Genomic DNA, 16,324 nt, shown 5'->3' with positions numbered 1-16,324 from the left:
TTGAGTAGGTATACAAGTAATCCAAGTACAGAACATTGGAGAGCTATTACTAGAATTTTTGGTTATCTTAAGAGAACTAAAAATTTAGGATTGTTCTACAATAATTATCCGGCTGTATTAGAAGGATACACCGATGCTAGTTGGATTACAAGTGTGGGAGATGAGCGTTCCACTTTTGGATGGATCTTCACACTAGTTTGGAGGTGCTGTATCTTGGGCGAGCAAGAAACAGACATGTATAACTCACTCAACAATGGAATCTGAATTCATTGCTTTGGCGGCAGCTAGGGAAAGAGGCTGAATGGATTAGAAATTTGTTGTTGGATATCAAATTATGGCCTAGTCCTATGCCTCCTATTTCTATCCACTTTGTGATAGTCGGGCCACTTTGGCAAGAGCCTATAGTAGCACCTATAATGGTAAGTCTAGACACATTAGTCTAAGACATGAATATGTGAGACAATTGATTAAAGATGGTACCATAACAATTGTCTATGTGAGGTCAAGTAAAAATCTTGCCGATCCTTTTGAAGAAGGCTTTACCAAGACATATGGTAATGACGACCTCACAAGAAATGGGGCTGAAACCCTTTAATTAAAATCACCAATAATGGTAACCCGACCTTTTTCTAGAACATCACTAGTTACAAGGTTTAATGGGTAAGAACAAGTTATTGAATGTGATTGTTTGATACCGACATAGCCCCGATATGAGAAGTCGAGTATATCGTATGTTACGTTTTGTAGGCTGAATTGAATTCTTAATGAAGTATGATACAAGTTTGTAGTGTGTTGATAGTAACAGAAACACATGGTAGATACTTCACCTATATGAGCTTAGAAGTGGTGCCGCTTCTTACGAAAGTGAGGGTTGCTTTCTAGAGAGCTCATGAAACAGGATCAAGCACAAGGCCATAATAGTGCGGAGTAATATAGAAATTCTCGCTGAAACAAGAGGTTAGTGTATGTGTGGTATGTCGGTTCTATTACATAAAAGTACAAGTTTAAAGCCGAGCTACTTGTCACTTTGATAGAGCTTTGATATACTTGCACTAAGTAAAGGTTTAACTCGAAAGAGACCTTTATGTATGTATATTAATCTTACTGAAACTTTGGCTGTATGGTTTTTTTAAAAATTTTATTTTGAAATTTTGTTTTACAAACAAAGTGGGGATTGTTGGAATTTTGTTTGTTAAAACAAAATAAGTGCATTTTTACTTTGTCCCACATAGAAAAGGTGGGAGCAGGAGGATTAGTTTATTAATGAGGAATTTCCTTTTATAGTTAAAGAGTGATTAGGTGGGGCTAGACCCACCATACCCGCGTGCGGGTGCGCGGATAATTGCGCGATTATTTGGCGCACTTAGCACTTAGCACTTAGCACTTAGCACTTAGCACTTAGCACGCCCGCGGTTTAATTAGCATTAATCCCTTGCTTTTTATTTATTTATTTTCTTTTCTTTTATTTTATATTTTAGTTCAAAGGTTGCCTTTTATTTTGAGAATTTCGGAAATGAAATATAAATGAAAATTCGAAATTCTATTTAAAAAATAATAATAATTATTCCGAATTTTATTTGTGTCTTTTCAAGACAACCTTTGGAAAATTACTTATTCGGTTTTAATTTTTCCGAAGGATTGCAATTGTTCGTTTTCGACTTCTTCCGAAGAGTCGCATTTGTTTATCCGAACGATTTTCTAAAGACGTGTTTGTTCGCAATTTTCGCGAAGAGTTGCAAGACCGTTTCATATAAATACTTGTCATTTTCGGAAAGAAATTAGTGGTCATTTTCGAGTCTTCTTTCTGAAAAAAAACTGCAGCCAATTTTCGATTGTTTCTTAGAGAGACCCGGAGAAATACTAGAATTGCTATTTAGTATTCTCATCCGAGACTTTGTTGTATCCTGGAGGATTTTTGCCGGTGACCATTAGCAACGTTGTGGGGCAAATAAATCCTTAAAGAAAGTGATATCACGCCTCAAAGTCCGAGTTGTTTTTACTCGATCCGATTTCATTGTTCAACCCATTTCGAAGACATATTTTACCAACAGACTATACATAGCAACAAAAAGACTTGATTGCACGAAGAGAACTAATTGATCGTTGACCACTTAACTCAGTTACGAAAAAAAAGTTTGTTTGCAATTGGAAAAAGGAAAAATGAAAAATGTACCTATTAAATGAGCCAAACTACCTCAAAATCTTTGTCAACTTGATCTTGCTTAGAATTCATCAGTCATAGTCATCATATAAAAAGAAAAGGAAAAGTGAAAAATCCTTCGAAAACTCGGGGGAGAATCTACAGAAACTATGGCGTAGACCTCTGTCCATGGCGCCATCCACCGCAAATCCTTCGGCAACCAGCCAAATTGCACCAAACAAAACTGCCCTCCTCCTCCTCATGTCACCATCTTCAAGTACGATGAAGCTGAACGCCCCAAAATTGACTTCTGGCTGCGCTTCGCAGCAGGGCACCGCATGGAGCAGCTACGCCTGTGGCTGATTACTACCTAGCCATCGTTGTTGTATACACTGCCACCGCTGCTGAATTTCTTGAGTCGGTTGGTGCGCCTGGAAGTTGGTTTCTGCTGTTTTTCGTTGGGTAGGACTATAAGGTGGCCTTGTCTTAAGGTCTTGTTGATCGAATATGCGGAGTTGGGTGATACTATCCTCGAGGGAATTTCAGGGGAACTCCTGTCCTAGAGTCCCTTGAGTTGCGCCGCTATTGGGGCATGAAGAACGTTATAATAGAATCAATGTGTGCAAAAGAGTTGGTACTCGCCAGCCTCGGGTTCCCTGACACAACGAAAATTTGGGACCTGCATACGCTGTCATAGCAGGCTCCGGAGAATTAGTATTGTCATGCCATGTTCAAACTTGACGATATATATTTTCTTTGGTGAAAATCAAGTTAGATTTTGTCATTTTAACTCGTGTGTCTAATAATATGAGGATGTGCAGCGATTTGTTGAATGAATTTTTTTAGAAGTTTCGCGGAATTTCTAAAATCACCAATGGTGGTGATATGGCTATGAGTTTCCTCACAAGCAAGCTGCTTCCTTTTTAATGGTTGGAAGCAAAGGTAAACACCTTTTAGCGACCGCCCAGCACGTCTTGATGTTAGGCATGAAGGGATGTCAATTTGGACACTAGAACATGCACCGGATCTTCCATCGCATGGAATATGCCAAAACTCGCGTTTTTTTTTTTTTTTTTAATTTCCGTACTCCCATCCCATCCATTGATGCATTTAATTACTTTTCCAATTTCCGTATCCCCATCCGATTAATTACAACGGGCAAATTTTCCCATCTTTTTAAAAATATTATATCATAACTGAATATCTTACTAAAAATGTGGCAATAAGACAGTAAAAATACAGTGTGAAAGGATAAGGAAAAAATAAAGGTTTAATTTGACCAAAACAAAATGTATTTAGAATGTGATGCGACAAATTATAAACAAGCATTAAGTAAATGATTCATATCCATTCGTTCACTAAATCTCTGCTATATGACTTCTCATATTTGCATACGTAGCATCTTTTTCTGATAACTTCAATGGAAAATACATCATAATATTAAAAAAAGGATATGCAAATTAAAAAAAATATATATATATATATACATACGCACATATATATCTCATTATCATTCAATTTATTTTATAAGCTGTTTGTACATGCATTGTTAAAATATGACCATGTTTACGATTGATATCTGTCCAAACATAGAAAAAGAAAATATTATTTGCTTGCCCTCACTATGGTATTCTTGAGATTAGAAAATGGCTGACTTACGTATTCCTAGCATGTTAGTAGGTCAAACTTCTTACAGTAACGCATTGCCAAGGTAACGTCACATCCACTTATCTTAAACAAAACAAAATCACGAGTTACCTAAGGTGGGAATTTCTAAAACGATTGACAATTGATTCATGTGTATCATATGTACATGGACAAAAAAAAAATCATTTTACAGACGAAGAAAAGAGAGTAGAAAGAAGAATTATCGAACAACCAAATTGAACCAATGACGACTATGACAATAACAACAAAACAACCATCATCTAACAACAGTTGAAGCAACGGTGTGAGCCCACCATTTGAGACTCTCTCTCATGTCGGTCTCGTTCCCAAGAGCAGGAAACTTCCAGTTCATCAATGGATCCTCCTTCCTCTTCTCCTCCCACCATTCCCACGCCTCCGACAGATAAGGCCTCGCGACAACTGCAGGCTCGCCAACAATCTCTTTCTCATCACCATCTTCTCGATGATGATCGCCATCTTCGTCGTCTTCATCGCCATCTTTGATTTTCTTGCCCAGTCTCTGTAGCCCAGGAATGATGGAGACCAGGCTCGAGTCGACTCTGTCTTCCTCCGAGAAGACGAACCCCAGATCCATGAACCCTTTTAGCTCCTCGAACTCAAGCTCCGACAAGCTCTTGCTCAAGGCCCTCCTCTTCGCTCTTTCTCCCATCTGGCCCTTCTTTCTGCGCGAGAACTTCGAGCTTCTCGGGTTGTTCCAGTCGAAACCTTCCTTTTCTTCTTCTGTGATTACCTCTTCTTCATAGATCATGCTGTGAATGGGCGTCATGTGAAGGACTGAGTCTGGAGAGAGAGGGCTTGATTGGAAGCTTGATGGGATGATGCTCGTTTGATCGCTCATGGACCTCACAAGAATCGACGGAGTCCGAGAAATATGAAGACACGGGCTTACTTTCTCGGGTATTTCTATGCTTTTTTGATCCGGATCGGATCCAAAGGCTGAAGAAGGCGATGCGTCTGGTCGTTTCTTGAAGATCTCGAGCTCGAACCAGCATCGGTCGATGATCTTCATGACTGCTTCGGCTTCTTCCATTAATGGCGGCGAGAGGAGATTGCGTGATTATGGAGATTTAACGAGGGATTGGGTTTCTCAGTGTATTTATATACTCCTAATTGCCGAGATTGCCCTTGGGTTTTCCGGTTATTTACGGGAAAGACTCAACCTCTGTGTTCACACGTTTGGGTATTACTTTGATTTGGTCTTGGGTCTTTGTCTAAATGTTTCAATTTTATTGGTCCTTTTTAGCCTTGATCACATCATGCGAGAAGGTCGGGTTTATCTAGAAAGTGCGAGGAATGAGGATGTGAGAGAGTGAGCCGACGTGGATCTTAGTCAGAAAATTAATTGATTTGCTTGAGCTTGTAGGTCATGCACAGTATAAGTATGTACGGAGAAATTTTGAGGTAATACCGGAGTACATTGCTCTAAGATATGATGCAAAATTGCAAATGACAAATATTAATCAATCGAGGAGTAGGGTTGATGAGGGATATCAATCTTTTTTGGAGGTTGGTAAGGGTTGCTAGCCTATGACCGACTCTAGCAAGGGTCGGTTTGAGGTGACGAGGGATGGTGGAGAAGTTTCCCTCCCTCCCACCAGCTCCTAGATCAAAGATATCTACATTTTCAATTGAGAAAGGATAATTCTTTAAATGAAGAATGATCAATAATATCAAAATATATTATTTCCTACTTAGACTGACCTTTCTCAGTGCATTTCTTTAAACAAAGACTCTAATTTTTTCTCTATTCAGATAGTAAATATTTCTCAGTCTAGTTTTGTACCTAACGCGTTAAGTATCCTACTTGAGGAGTATGTTCGAAAGAATGAAATTTAATTAATGTAGCCAATTTTGTCACTTTAGCATAATCAACGTCATATAAATATAGTTAAAGGATTTTGATTGCACAACAAAATCAAGAAATTAGTTGTACAAACCACATAGATTATGGAACAGAAAGTATTATTGAACATAATCATATACACGATAGTTGGATTGTGTATGATACTTCATTGGAGTACGATTTTAAAATATCAGCAGTAATTTGAGATTCAAGCTGGCTTTTCCCACTACTAGGGTCTAAGAATCTAGTCTTTGTGCAGGCTAAATAGCGTGATACCGTTTGTCTTGTTTCACTAAGTGAAAAGTGTGGGAGGGATGGATAATGGATGCAGTCACCACTTTTAGGTGTTATCATAAGAATCTCACTCTTGTTACGAAATGTCCGATTTAAGCCATAACTAAGTCAAGATGTCGGTATCAAGTTCGTTATTGCAACTCTAATGAGTGCTATTTTCTTCACATGAGGTACAAACATCCAAGGCATGAGTTAATCACAGATTCACTCGTTACGTGCATCGAATTTGTAATCCAATATAAGATAATGTGACCCTTTACCAATAAAGTTATTGGACTTATCGAAAAAAGGAATACACTCTCTATATATAGTTCCTAATGATAAATTAATTTAATCACTAACCAAGGACAAACAACTATTCAAAATTTTAAAAGCAACATCTTGTGGCTTGTACATCGCAAACACTAGCAAGTTCCTCTACGCATCATTCTCGTTAAGCCATTCACTTTGGATTGCTTCGGGAGTGGAGAGTTTATATCCACCAAGTCTATATCTACACGAATTCTTTTTTTCCTTTTACCTATTCTAATATTTTTTTCTTTTTCTTTTTCTTTTTTTTTGGGGGAGAACCAAAATCAATGCAATTAAACCTCATTGCAAATCTCCACATTCTCAGGGGAGATTGGGGTGGGAACGATTTCATTTCAGGAGTGGGTTTCGACTCCTACGCCCTACACGGAGGCGGGGGCAAAAGTCTGAGAGTGAGTATTAGAGTAGGATTAGAGTAGGACCGACCAAAAAAAAAAAAAAAACCTCATTGCAAATTTGCTTGAATATCAGTCAACATTTTGTCTTCGGAATTTCCAAAAAAAAGGGGAAGGTTTAATTTTTATAATTTTAATTATAAATAAAGGGAGTAGTTAGGGCACATTAATTAGACGAGACTAATTCACATGTATATAGGAATATCTGAAAGGAGGGACCTAAGCCAATGTGCATTATCTGGGGGACCTAATGTAATAATTACATTTTTTCTTAAATCTTTTGTGGGGGGAGACCAAGCAATGGTTGCGTGCTTTAATCAATTTAGGTTGAAGAAGACAATTTTCGATTTTTTTTTTTTTAGGTCGTTGTCAACGTGATGTTTTGCGAACGCTCGAGGGCAGGACGGTAAATGAGCAAAAAGCTTCTTAGGAGAATATTCCGATCCTATTTTTGTATTATGCTAATTGGGAAACTCCATCTTTGACTGATGGTCAACTTTTAGAAGTTCCGTGGGCTCCGAGTGCGACTTTTGACTTCCCCGCGTATGATTTGTTTCAGACACGTCTTGAATATTGTCGGCCAAATAATAATAATAATAATAATAAATAAATGAACACGATGTTTAAAATAGGACAGTAATCCGGTAATTTTCTATTTTCACGTGATTGTTAGGTTTGACATAAATAGATTTGTGTCACCAGAAAAATTATGTCTTACGTGGGTTTGTTGCAACAAAATTATACATATTTAATGTTCATATTTAAAGTTTTTTAACCTTAATAGTATATAAAAGTAGAACCTATTTTTTTTAAAAAATAAATAAATGATTAAATAAAGTCATTAAACATAAAAAAAATAAAAAATAAATAGCATACATACATTTTTGTCACCAATATGGCCGACAAAGCATATTATAGACTGGCAAGATATATTACAGATCGATCGATTTAACAAAAGCTGGTACAGACTCAATAATACCACAAACATAGTCATTGAGTTTTGAAAGATTCATTCATTTATTAATCGTTCATAATATGGTTCGAAAATAGGATCTTCATCAGATGAAATTTGGTTATCGTGTGTCTTCAACATAAGATTCCCCTAAATCTCATGGGTCTTGAAAAAGAAAAATCATTTGTTTTGGTTTATTTCACTTGATTTAGTTTATGATGAATGTCATTTCTAATGACATGATATGCATGGGAATATTCCCATGGCATTTCATAATTGTTTAAGTTAGAGATGAAAAAAAAAAAACGTCCCTTGAATTAAATTTGCATTGGGAATGCAATGAGCAATTTTATTTGGCATTGACGAGAACCTCTACTTTCAAATATGACAACAGCATTATATCAGATTTTTCCTTTCCTATGTGAACAAAGGTCTCCAAAAATGATTAAGGAGAATAGACTTCACACCATTTAGACGTGTGGAAAAAAAGGTACAATATTTAAAGAAATCAAATGGAAAACGTTTTCTAACTATAACCAAGACATGGAAAATAATGGAGAAAATTTTCCAATAATGGTAATGATGATAGTGTTGATTTGGTTGTGACATCCTGTAGAGGGATAAGAAGGTTTTTTCAATGGTTATGTTTGAACGTGAGGAACGTTTAAAACTACGGGGTCTGTGGTTAAAAATTCAAATAATAAATTCACTTCGGTGATTCCAAATCACAATATTACGATAATAAAAGTATTTTAGCTCAAGTATACATTTTGATAAAGACATGAATTGTGGAATTTAATTACTTGAATTTCACTTAAAATAACCAATGGTCATTTTCTAGGAATTAAGATCTTCTCCATTGATGGATAAAATAACACTTCGTTTTCCTCTTTTAAAATTAATGACACATTAACTCATTTGAAAATATCTTTTATTTTCTTTTTCACTGGTTCCTCTTCTTTTATATTGTGCATATTGCCAAATCGCCTTGACGCGATGCCTCTACGCACATCGGTTGTTTTTGGCCACCATAACCACCGGGCTAGGGCCGATCCCTTTATGCTTATATGCCTAAGGGCCGCCACCTGCAAGGGTTAGCATACATATTTAATCGCCAAAGTGACATGACAAGCTGACAAAACTAAGGTATTGTTTAGTTGGGCTCAAAGCCCACCTGCACTATTGCCAAATGAACACAAAAAGATTACTGCAAGTGCACTATTATCAAGGTGGGTGTCGCATTTCGAGTCAAATACTACAATTGCAGTATGGACCCAAAAGTTAAAAGTAAAAATCATCACAAAAGCATATACACACCTCTTCTCATGAAGAACCCAACATGAATTTATGGATACAATATTATTTATAATCATTATACGCAAGATTAAAAGGAAGGTCATGAATATTTATTAACAAATAATTAAAATAAATAAATATAGTGCCATAAAAGAAAACCTAAATGAAGCATCCTAGAATCGTTAAAGATTGGAATAATAGAGTCATCAAATTGTCAAAAATTGATATGGACTCAATAATACAACAAATATTACAACTTTAACTTTATTAAAGTTATCACGTGACCTTTAAAAGATTCTTTCACTTATTGATGGATTCATAATTAGGCTCGAACTTGGAATCTTCATTAGCTAAAATCTGATTACCACGTGTTTTCAAGATAAGATTCTTCGAGTTTCGGCTAATTTCACTTATACTTATGTGATGATGATGGATGTCATATCTAGTAACGTGATCTGCGTGGGTATAATCTCATTGTATTTCATACCCAATGATGAAGATAGAGATAAATAAAGTCCTTTGAACTAAATTTACAGTGGGAGTGCGATGAGTATTTTCATTTGGCATTGACGGGAACCTCTACTGTCAAATATGACAGCAGCATTGTATCAGATTTTCCCTTACCTATTTGAACAAATGTCTCCAAAATGATTATCGAAAATAGACTTTGCCCAATTTACACTTGTGGGAAAAAGGTAGAGTATTTAAAGATATTAAATGGAAAAATGTTTTCTAACTATAACCAAGATATGAAAAATATGAGAGAAATTTTTCTAAACATGATAATGACAATAGTGTTGATTTGGTCATGACATCTATGGAGGGATGAGAAGGTTCTTCGATGGTTATCTTTGAATGGGAGGAGCATTTAGAACTAAGGAGTTTGTTGATAAAAATACAAATGATAAATTCATCATGATGATTCGAATCTCAATATTATAGTAATAAAAATGTTTTAGTTCAACTATGGTTCTTGATACAGACATGAATCGTGGACTTTAATTACTTGAAATTCACTAAAAATAACTCCACTAAAGGATAAAATAACTTTTTTTTAACTCTATTAAAATTAATGACACATGAACCCATTAGAAATAGTTGTTTTTTTTTTTCACTCTTTTTTTCTTCTTCTCTATTGCACCTTTTCCTCTACCTATAATAATATACTGAAAACCTATGTGTTGTCAAATCGCTTTGTTGCGGTGCCTCTATGCCCATTGGCTGTTTTTAGCCACTACAACCACCGAGCCGAAATTGATCTCTCTATGTTTTGATGCTCGAGGGCTGCAACCTGAAAGGGTTAGCATACATTTTTCATTGCAAAAGTTATATGACGAGCTAGCAAAACTAAGGTATTGTTTAGTTAGGCTCAAAGCCCACCTGCACTATTGCTAACTGAACACAAAAAGATAACTAGAACTACATTATTACCAAGTGGGTGTCGCAATTTGAGTCAAATACTACAACTGTAGTGTGGACCTTGAAGCTAAAAAGTAAAAAATCATCTAAAAAATACATACACACCTCTTCTTGTGAAGAACCCGATGTGAATTTGTGGATACAATATCATACACAGGATTAAAAGAAAAGTCAAGAACATGTGCAGAAGAAGTCCAAAGTATGATTGCTCCCATTACCAAAGAATTTTATCTAAAATATGTGGAAAAATTAGTAAATGAAAGTAAAAGAAAATAAATATAGTGCCATAAAGAAAACCGAAATGAAGCATCCCGGAATTGTTGAAGATTGCAACGGTGAATTGCCGGGCAAATCTCCTTTGGCAGTGAGCTTATATACCATTCACTCCCAGTGAAAATTGTGGACACAAGCCACCTGCCAGAGGAGGAAATGCCCAGTAATTCACTACTTACATGCCATGCACACTATATTACTCATGTGCTATTAATAAAATCTACTATTTCTGTTTTTTTCTTTTTGGGGCTTGGATGAACAGTGTTAGAGTGCAATATCAATTTATAACCTCCCAAGAGGTGTAGCACATTTGCATGAACAAGCATATTCTCAGAACATCCAAAATCCAATAAAAATTACAGTTGGGCCAAACAAAACAGCCAGTGGTCCAATGAGTTGGATATGCTAAATTTCATTCTCTGTTCCAACCAGCTTTTGGCGGTGACCGGAGTCAACATATATTCCTCTATCCAATTAATTGAAGTGGAGAAATTTCTAGACAAGTTTTGTTTTAGTACTTTTCAATTATTCCCAGCACATCCCTAGTGCCTTTTTATAAAGGAAAAATGATACTAAGAGTTCCAAAATTTTGGCTTAATATGCAATGTCATACTTATATTTTTAATCCATTCAAAGTGATTCTTGAACTACTCCTAAATATTCAATGTAGTCATTCTATTTAATCAAACAAGTCAAATGTAAATCATGACATGGAATATTTGATGTTTAGTTAGAATTTTAAAATGATGGGTCAATACGAAATAAGAACAATGACCGCAGATTTCATTTTCTTATCAATCTACTTTTACATATAACTTCTTCTTCTTCTTTACAATTTTACGACTTAAATTGATTAAAGGACATGTCAACTGAAATTATCAACTCAAACTAACGAAAAAACAACATCGAACTACTTAATATAATCTAGAGACTACATTGAGCATTTAGTAATAATTCAAGGTTCATATTAAATAAATTAAAAATCCAGAGATGACATTGAATATTAGACTAAAGTTAATGGATCATTAGTGTTAGTTTTCTCTTTTTAGACATTACAAAAAGAGTGCTTATGTATAAATTTCAAACAAATGATAATCGGTTAAAGTTTGAGGTGGAAACTCTCTTTTAGGTTTGTTTTAGGACAACGCTATTTCCACCTATTTTGGTAAAGACATGCCTTTCTTTAGTTAATTGATTGAAAAACCTCTCTCTTTCTTCAACATATTGGTTTTTTCTTTTTTACGAGCCAAACCAATAAAACTAACTTTATTTTTATCATCTCTTTCATCAATTTCACAATATAAATGCTTAATTACATCCATCAAGATACTATCTAATTATGCATGAGACATTTCACATCACTCGCCACCATGGGGTTTTTTTAGTCAGACCATGGGGGTTATTTGAAAAAAGACCATGGGGGTTATTTGAAAAGGGTAAGGGTGGCTGGGGGGGGTGAGGGAGCGATGCAGGTCTAGTTTTTAGGTTTTTTTTTTTTTATATATATTTTTGATGTGGCACAAAAAAAAATTATTATTTTTTTAGTTGAGATTGCTACGTCACGATATTGGCAGCCACATAATTTTACAAAATATATATATAAAAAAGAGTCAAGTGTATTTTCCGTTGATGAAGTTGACAAGTTTACGGACTTGCGCTATAGCTATCTCTTCTTATAATCATCTACAACATACATTTTTTTTTTTTTTTTTTTGTAAATTATAGCTGTAACCTATATAGTTTTTGGAAAAATTGCACCACAAGTTCTATACATTATGTATAAAATGCAAATGATTAAGTCTTCAAATTTTACCTTAACATGTAATTAACTCCTAAAACTTATGTTAAATAGTGCAATTTAAGGATGCCATACTCGCAAATTTTCGAAAGCAATTAGGTACTTTTAGCTACCGTTCATTATAAGGACATAATTAACCCTTTTTGAAAAAGGCATAAGACTTAATTGAACTTTTGAAAATGTTAAGGATTTGATTGCATTCCGTGCACAAGTTTTATGATTTCAGTGCACTTTTTCCTTTAGTCGTCTCTCTTTTGCCATATATAACATACATATACTCTTCATTGCACAGTTTTGTTGCTGACTTGAAACTAAGGCTGTCAAAAAGGCCCGACCCGACCTGAGCCAAACTGGAAAATTCAGATACTTTCAGGTCGGGTCGCAAATTGTTCGGGTAAAAGGTTATCAAGTGGCTATGTAATGGTTTTTGTTCTGTTCGAGTGACCGAACTGAATCTCTTTACCTACTAACTCTGAGTTTTCAAACCCAAACATTGCTGTGCAAATTCGTTGTCTCCTACCTTCTCTCTCTCTCTCTCTCGTCTGCGTAAACGCACCTCCCGAGTCCCAACTCAGCTTGTATGTTCCCAAAACTCAGTTGCTCTCGGTGGTTTCCTTCAGTCTTCAGTGGCTGAGTCGAGCTTGGTCAGTCATCGCAGTGACGCGGGTGCCTCCTATAGTGACGAAGTTCTCTGGCTCTAAAATTGAATGTCATATATTTCTTAGTCCAATTGATCTAGCGAGCGTGTCAATTGACGTTTCGCATGGGTCCTGCTTTCCCGTACCTGGATTCATTTGGTTGTATTCCGGGTGTTGATAATTGGTTGTATGTGCTGTTAATTTGATGTTGTTTTGAGGCTCAAACCATGAGAATTAAAGAAGCGCATGCTCTTGGAAGCAAGAAGCTGAAGTAAAGTAGTGATAGGGACTTCGGTTGAAGAATATAAAGGTCGGGACCATGTGTTCTTTACCAGAAGGAAGAACCCTAGGCAAGAATTGTGCTCTGGCATATACCATCTCTTCCTCTGGCATATACCCAGCATTATGCCGAATTTGGTCAAATAAATATGGGCTTGATCATCAATATGACTCGGGCATAGCCATACAAAGGAGCGGTGTGGAATGTGACGGTGAATAACAGCGTAATTCTCCCTTGGCAGGAGAGAACTGCATTGGCATGCATGGAAATGTTAATGCTGTTCTTGCTTCCGCCAAGGGAGAATTGCCCTGCCATTCACTTGCACTGAATATATATAGTTACTCAAAGCTCAGCAAAGGCATTGACAAGCCATTTATCATTTTCAAATGGCAACTTTCAGACGTAGATGTTGCACCAGGTGATGTTACATGCTTTGTAACTTAATTCTATATTAAGTTGACAGATATAGATTTCATGTATTCATTTGCGTTGGATGTACTTTATTATACTTTCAATTAGGTTATACTATAATTTCATTTTAAGCACGAGAATTGTAGAAGTATCAAGAAGAGTAGAGTAAGATAGCAAACATTGTCAGTATAAAAAAATATTTCCACGAGCGGTCATATCTGCCTTTACGTTAATGTTTAGTGAGAGATCAAGAATTGAAGATATATCTTCTTTGGTGAAAGCCAACTTAGATTTTGTCATTCTAACTATTGTGTCCAGTGATAAGAGGACATGCGATCACCTGTTGAAGGAACTTTTGAGAAACTAAAGAGAGTTCCTGCAATCACTGTTGGCCGTGCTACGGCCTCGAGTTTCCTCGTAAGCAAGTTGCTTCATTTTCAGGGGTTGGAAGCGATTCTATACACTTTTAGCGACCGCCCAGCAGGTTTTGATATACGTATGAAAGGGATGTCAATTTGGACAACAGAACATGCTCCGGATCTGCCAAAACTTGTGTTGTCCGTTTTTCCATTTTCACACTTCTATCTCATCCATTCATGCATTTAATTACTTTTCGAGTTTCCTCATCTTTTTATTTTATTTGATTTTATTTCTTCCATAACTATGCGTTTCTCTTGATATCATTCTAAATAATGTGGCAATTAGTTAGTAAAAAGAGAGGGTCAAAATATATGGAATAATAAAGTTTTAACTTGGCCAAAACAAAATGTATCAATAATGTGATGGGACAACGGTTCATATTCATTTATAATGATTAGGTCAACAGTGAATATATCATATTATTGAAAAATGTAACATAAATTATCATATATGAATACGCACACATATATTTATTTAATTATTTCTCATCAAAATTCAATTCTTTTATGAGCTTGCTCTACATCTCGCGCAGTAATTTTGTGCCTTAAGTTTATATCCAAGTGAGTTGTTTATTCATAAACACTTTGGGTTTGAAGTTAAATCTAGGCGTGGGAAACACTTGAGCGTTTGAACAATTGAAAACTCTGATTTTCCGATTTTAATAAATTATTTGCCACTAGCTCTCCCGTGGACGTAAATACCGATACACTCAAACCGAACCACGTAAATTTTCTGTGATCCTTATTTTTCTCATTTATTTCTCTAATGATTTCACATTGATGTAAATTGCAAGATCCTGTCGTTTTCGTGTATTATATCCCAACAACAAATAATCCGGCGGACATAATGACTAAGTTTGTTCATTTGGCAAAGTTCAAGCTCTGCTTGAGTTCTATTGGCGTCTGTGGAGAGTGAACACCCGGCGATGGCAAGATTGGGAGAGCAAGATGGATGATAAGTACCATAACTTGGGCTTCAAACATCAAGTCAAGGTGGAGAATTATTAAATTACGTCTCGAGTTTGAATATTTATAAAACACGATTTGTTAGACTCTTGAAACTACATAAAAGAGGAAATATAAGAAAAAAAAAGCTGAGCAAAATTTCTTCTTCTATTTTGCGGAACCTGCATAAGTCGAAAGTTTGTTAAGTGGGCCCAAGTTTGCACGCAAGAAGCCGCCGAAGCAAGAAGCCAACATTAGTGGGCCCAAGGTCAAAGATTTGACCTTTGGGCAGACGATTTTCTTCTTTGCCGTCAAGATGGAATCCCCTGCATGCGTATAAAACAAAGCGTAGGTGGCCCAGGTACCTACGCCCAGGTCAAAGTTTGACCTGCGCACAAAACAGAATTTGGTCTCTCCCCGCCTTCCGAAAGTTGCTGCTGAAGCCATACGTACAACGATCCGCAAGAAGCCGCATGCCACCGAGAGAGAGGAACTGCACGAGGAAGCTAAAGATCTTTTCCTTTTGGGTGTACAACTTGAACGCGTGGTAATTTTATACCGCGAGTTTATATCCAAGTGAGCTTATTTATTTATAAACACTTTAGATTTTGGGTTAAATCTAGATGTGGAAAACACTGAAAGATCTCAAATGAATCACGTAAATTTCTAATGTCCTTATTATTTCTCGTTTAATTTTATAGTGATTTCGTGTTGACGTAAAGTGTAAGATCATGTCATTTCCGCATATTATATCCTAGCACCTCTCATGTTACTTGCATCATTGGATTGGGAATGAAAATATTTCTTTATCTTTTATGATAACTTGATAGCGAGACCCAAAAAAAGAATTTTAAAAGCTTATTGACTTGTGTCTACTATAAAATACACTAGTATGATTCTTGGCTTTTCCAGTATTAGAAAAAAAAAAACCAATCGACTAATTTCTTAGCTAAGTACGCAACTAATTTTACATCTGTAGATTTCTTAGCCCGCACAAAAGAGAAGACCCCACATAGTTTCGTTTTCTTAGGAGGGAAACCAGAGCTAATTGTGCATATATCATCGATTAGAAAGCACTGACACTTTCGGAAGCCTCTCGTGTGGACACTCCGACACGTGTCCGATTCTCTCTCCGATACTCTCCAATACTAAGTCAATAGATATCATAAAATCCGACACTCGGTTAACTCTCCCAACACTCTTCAACACTCGACTTTCCGGAA

The 16,324-nt window shown here is 36.1% G+C and overlaps 1 protein-coding gene across 1 annotated transcript; it reads right to left on the bottom strand.

The window, feature by feature from the left end:
* Positions 1 to 4,064: 4,064 nt before the first annotated feature.
* LOC104446943 lies at positions 4,065 to 4,859 on the bottom strand. Its single transcript, XM_010060733.2, has one exon. The coding sequence runs from the start codon at positions 4,857 to 4,859 to the stop codon at positions 4,065 to 4,067; it is 795 nt and encodes a 264-aa protein (XP_010059035.2).
* Between the last annotated feature and the right edge of the window lie 11,465 nt (positions 4,860 to 16,324).

The sequence above is a fragment of the Eucalyptus grandis genome, chromosome 5, assembly GCF_016545825.1.
Source record: "Eucalyptus grandis isolate ANBG69807.140 chromosome 5, ASM1654582v1, whole genome shotgun sequence".
NCBI classification, from domain to species: domain Eukaryota; kingdom Viridiplantae; phylum Streptophyta; class Magnoliopsida; order Myrtales; family Myrtaceae; genus Eucalyptus; species Eucalyptus grandis.
The sequence above is the reverse complement of the archived record's forward strand: the minus strand, read 5'-3'. Positions and strand labels throughout refer to the sequence as shown.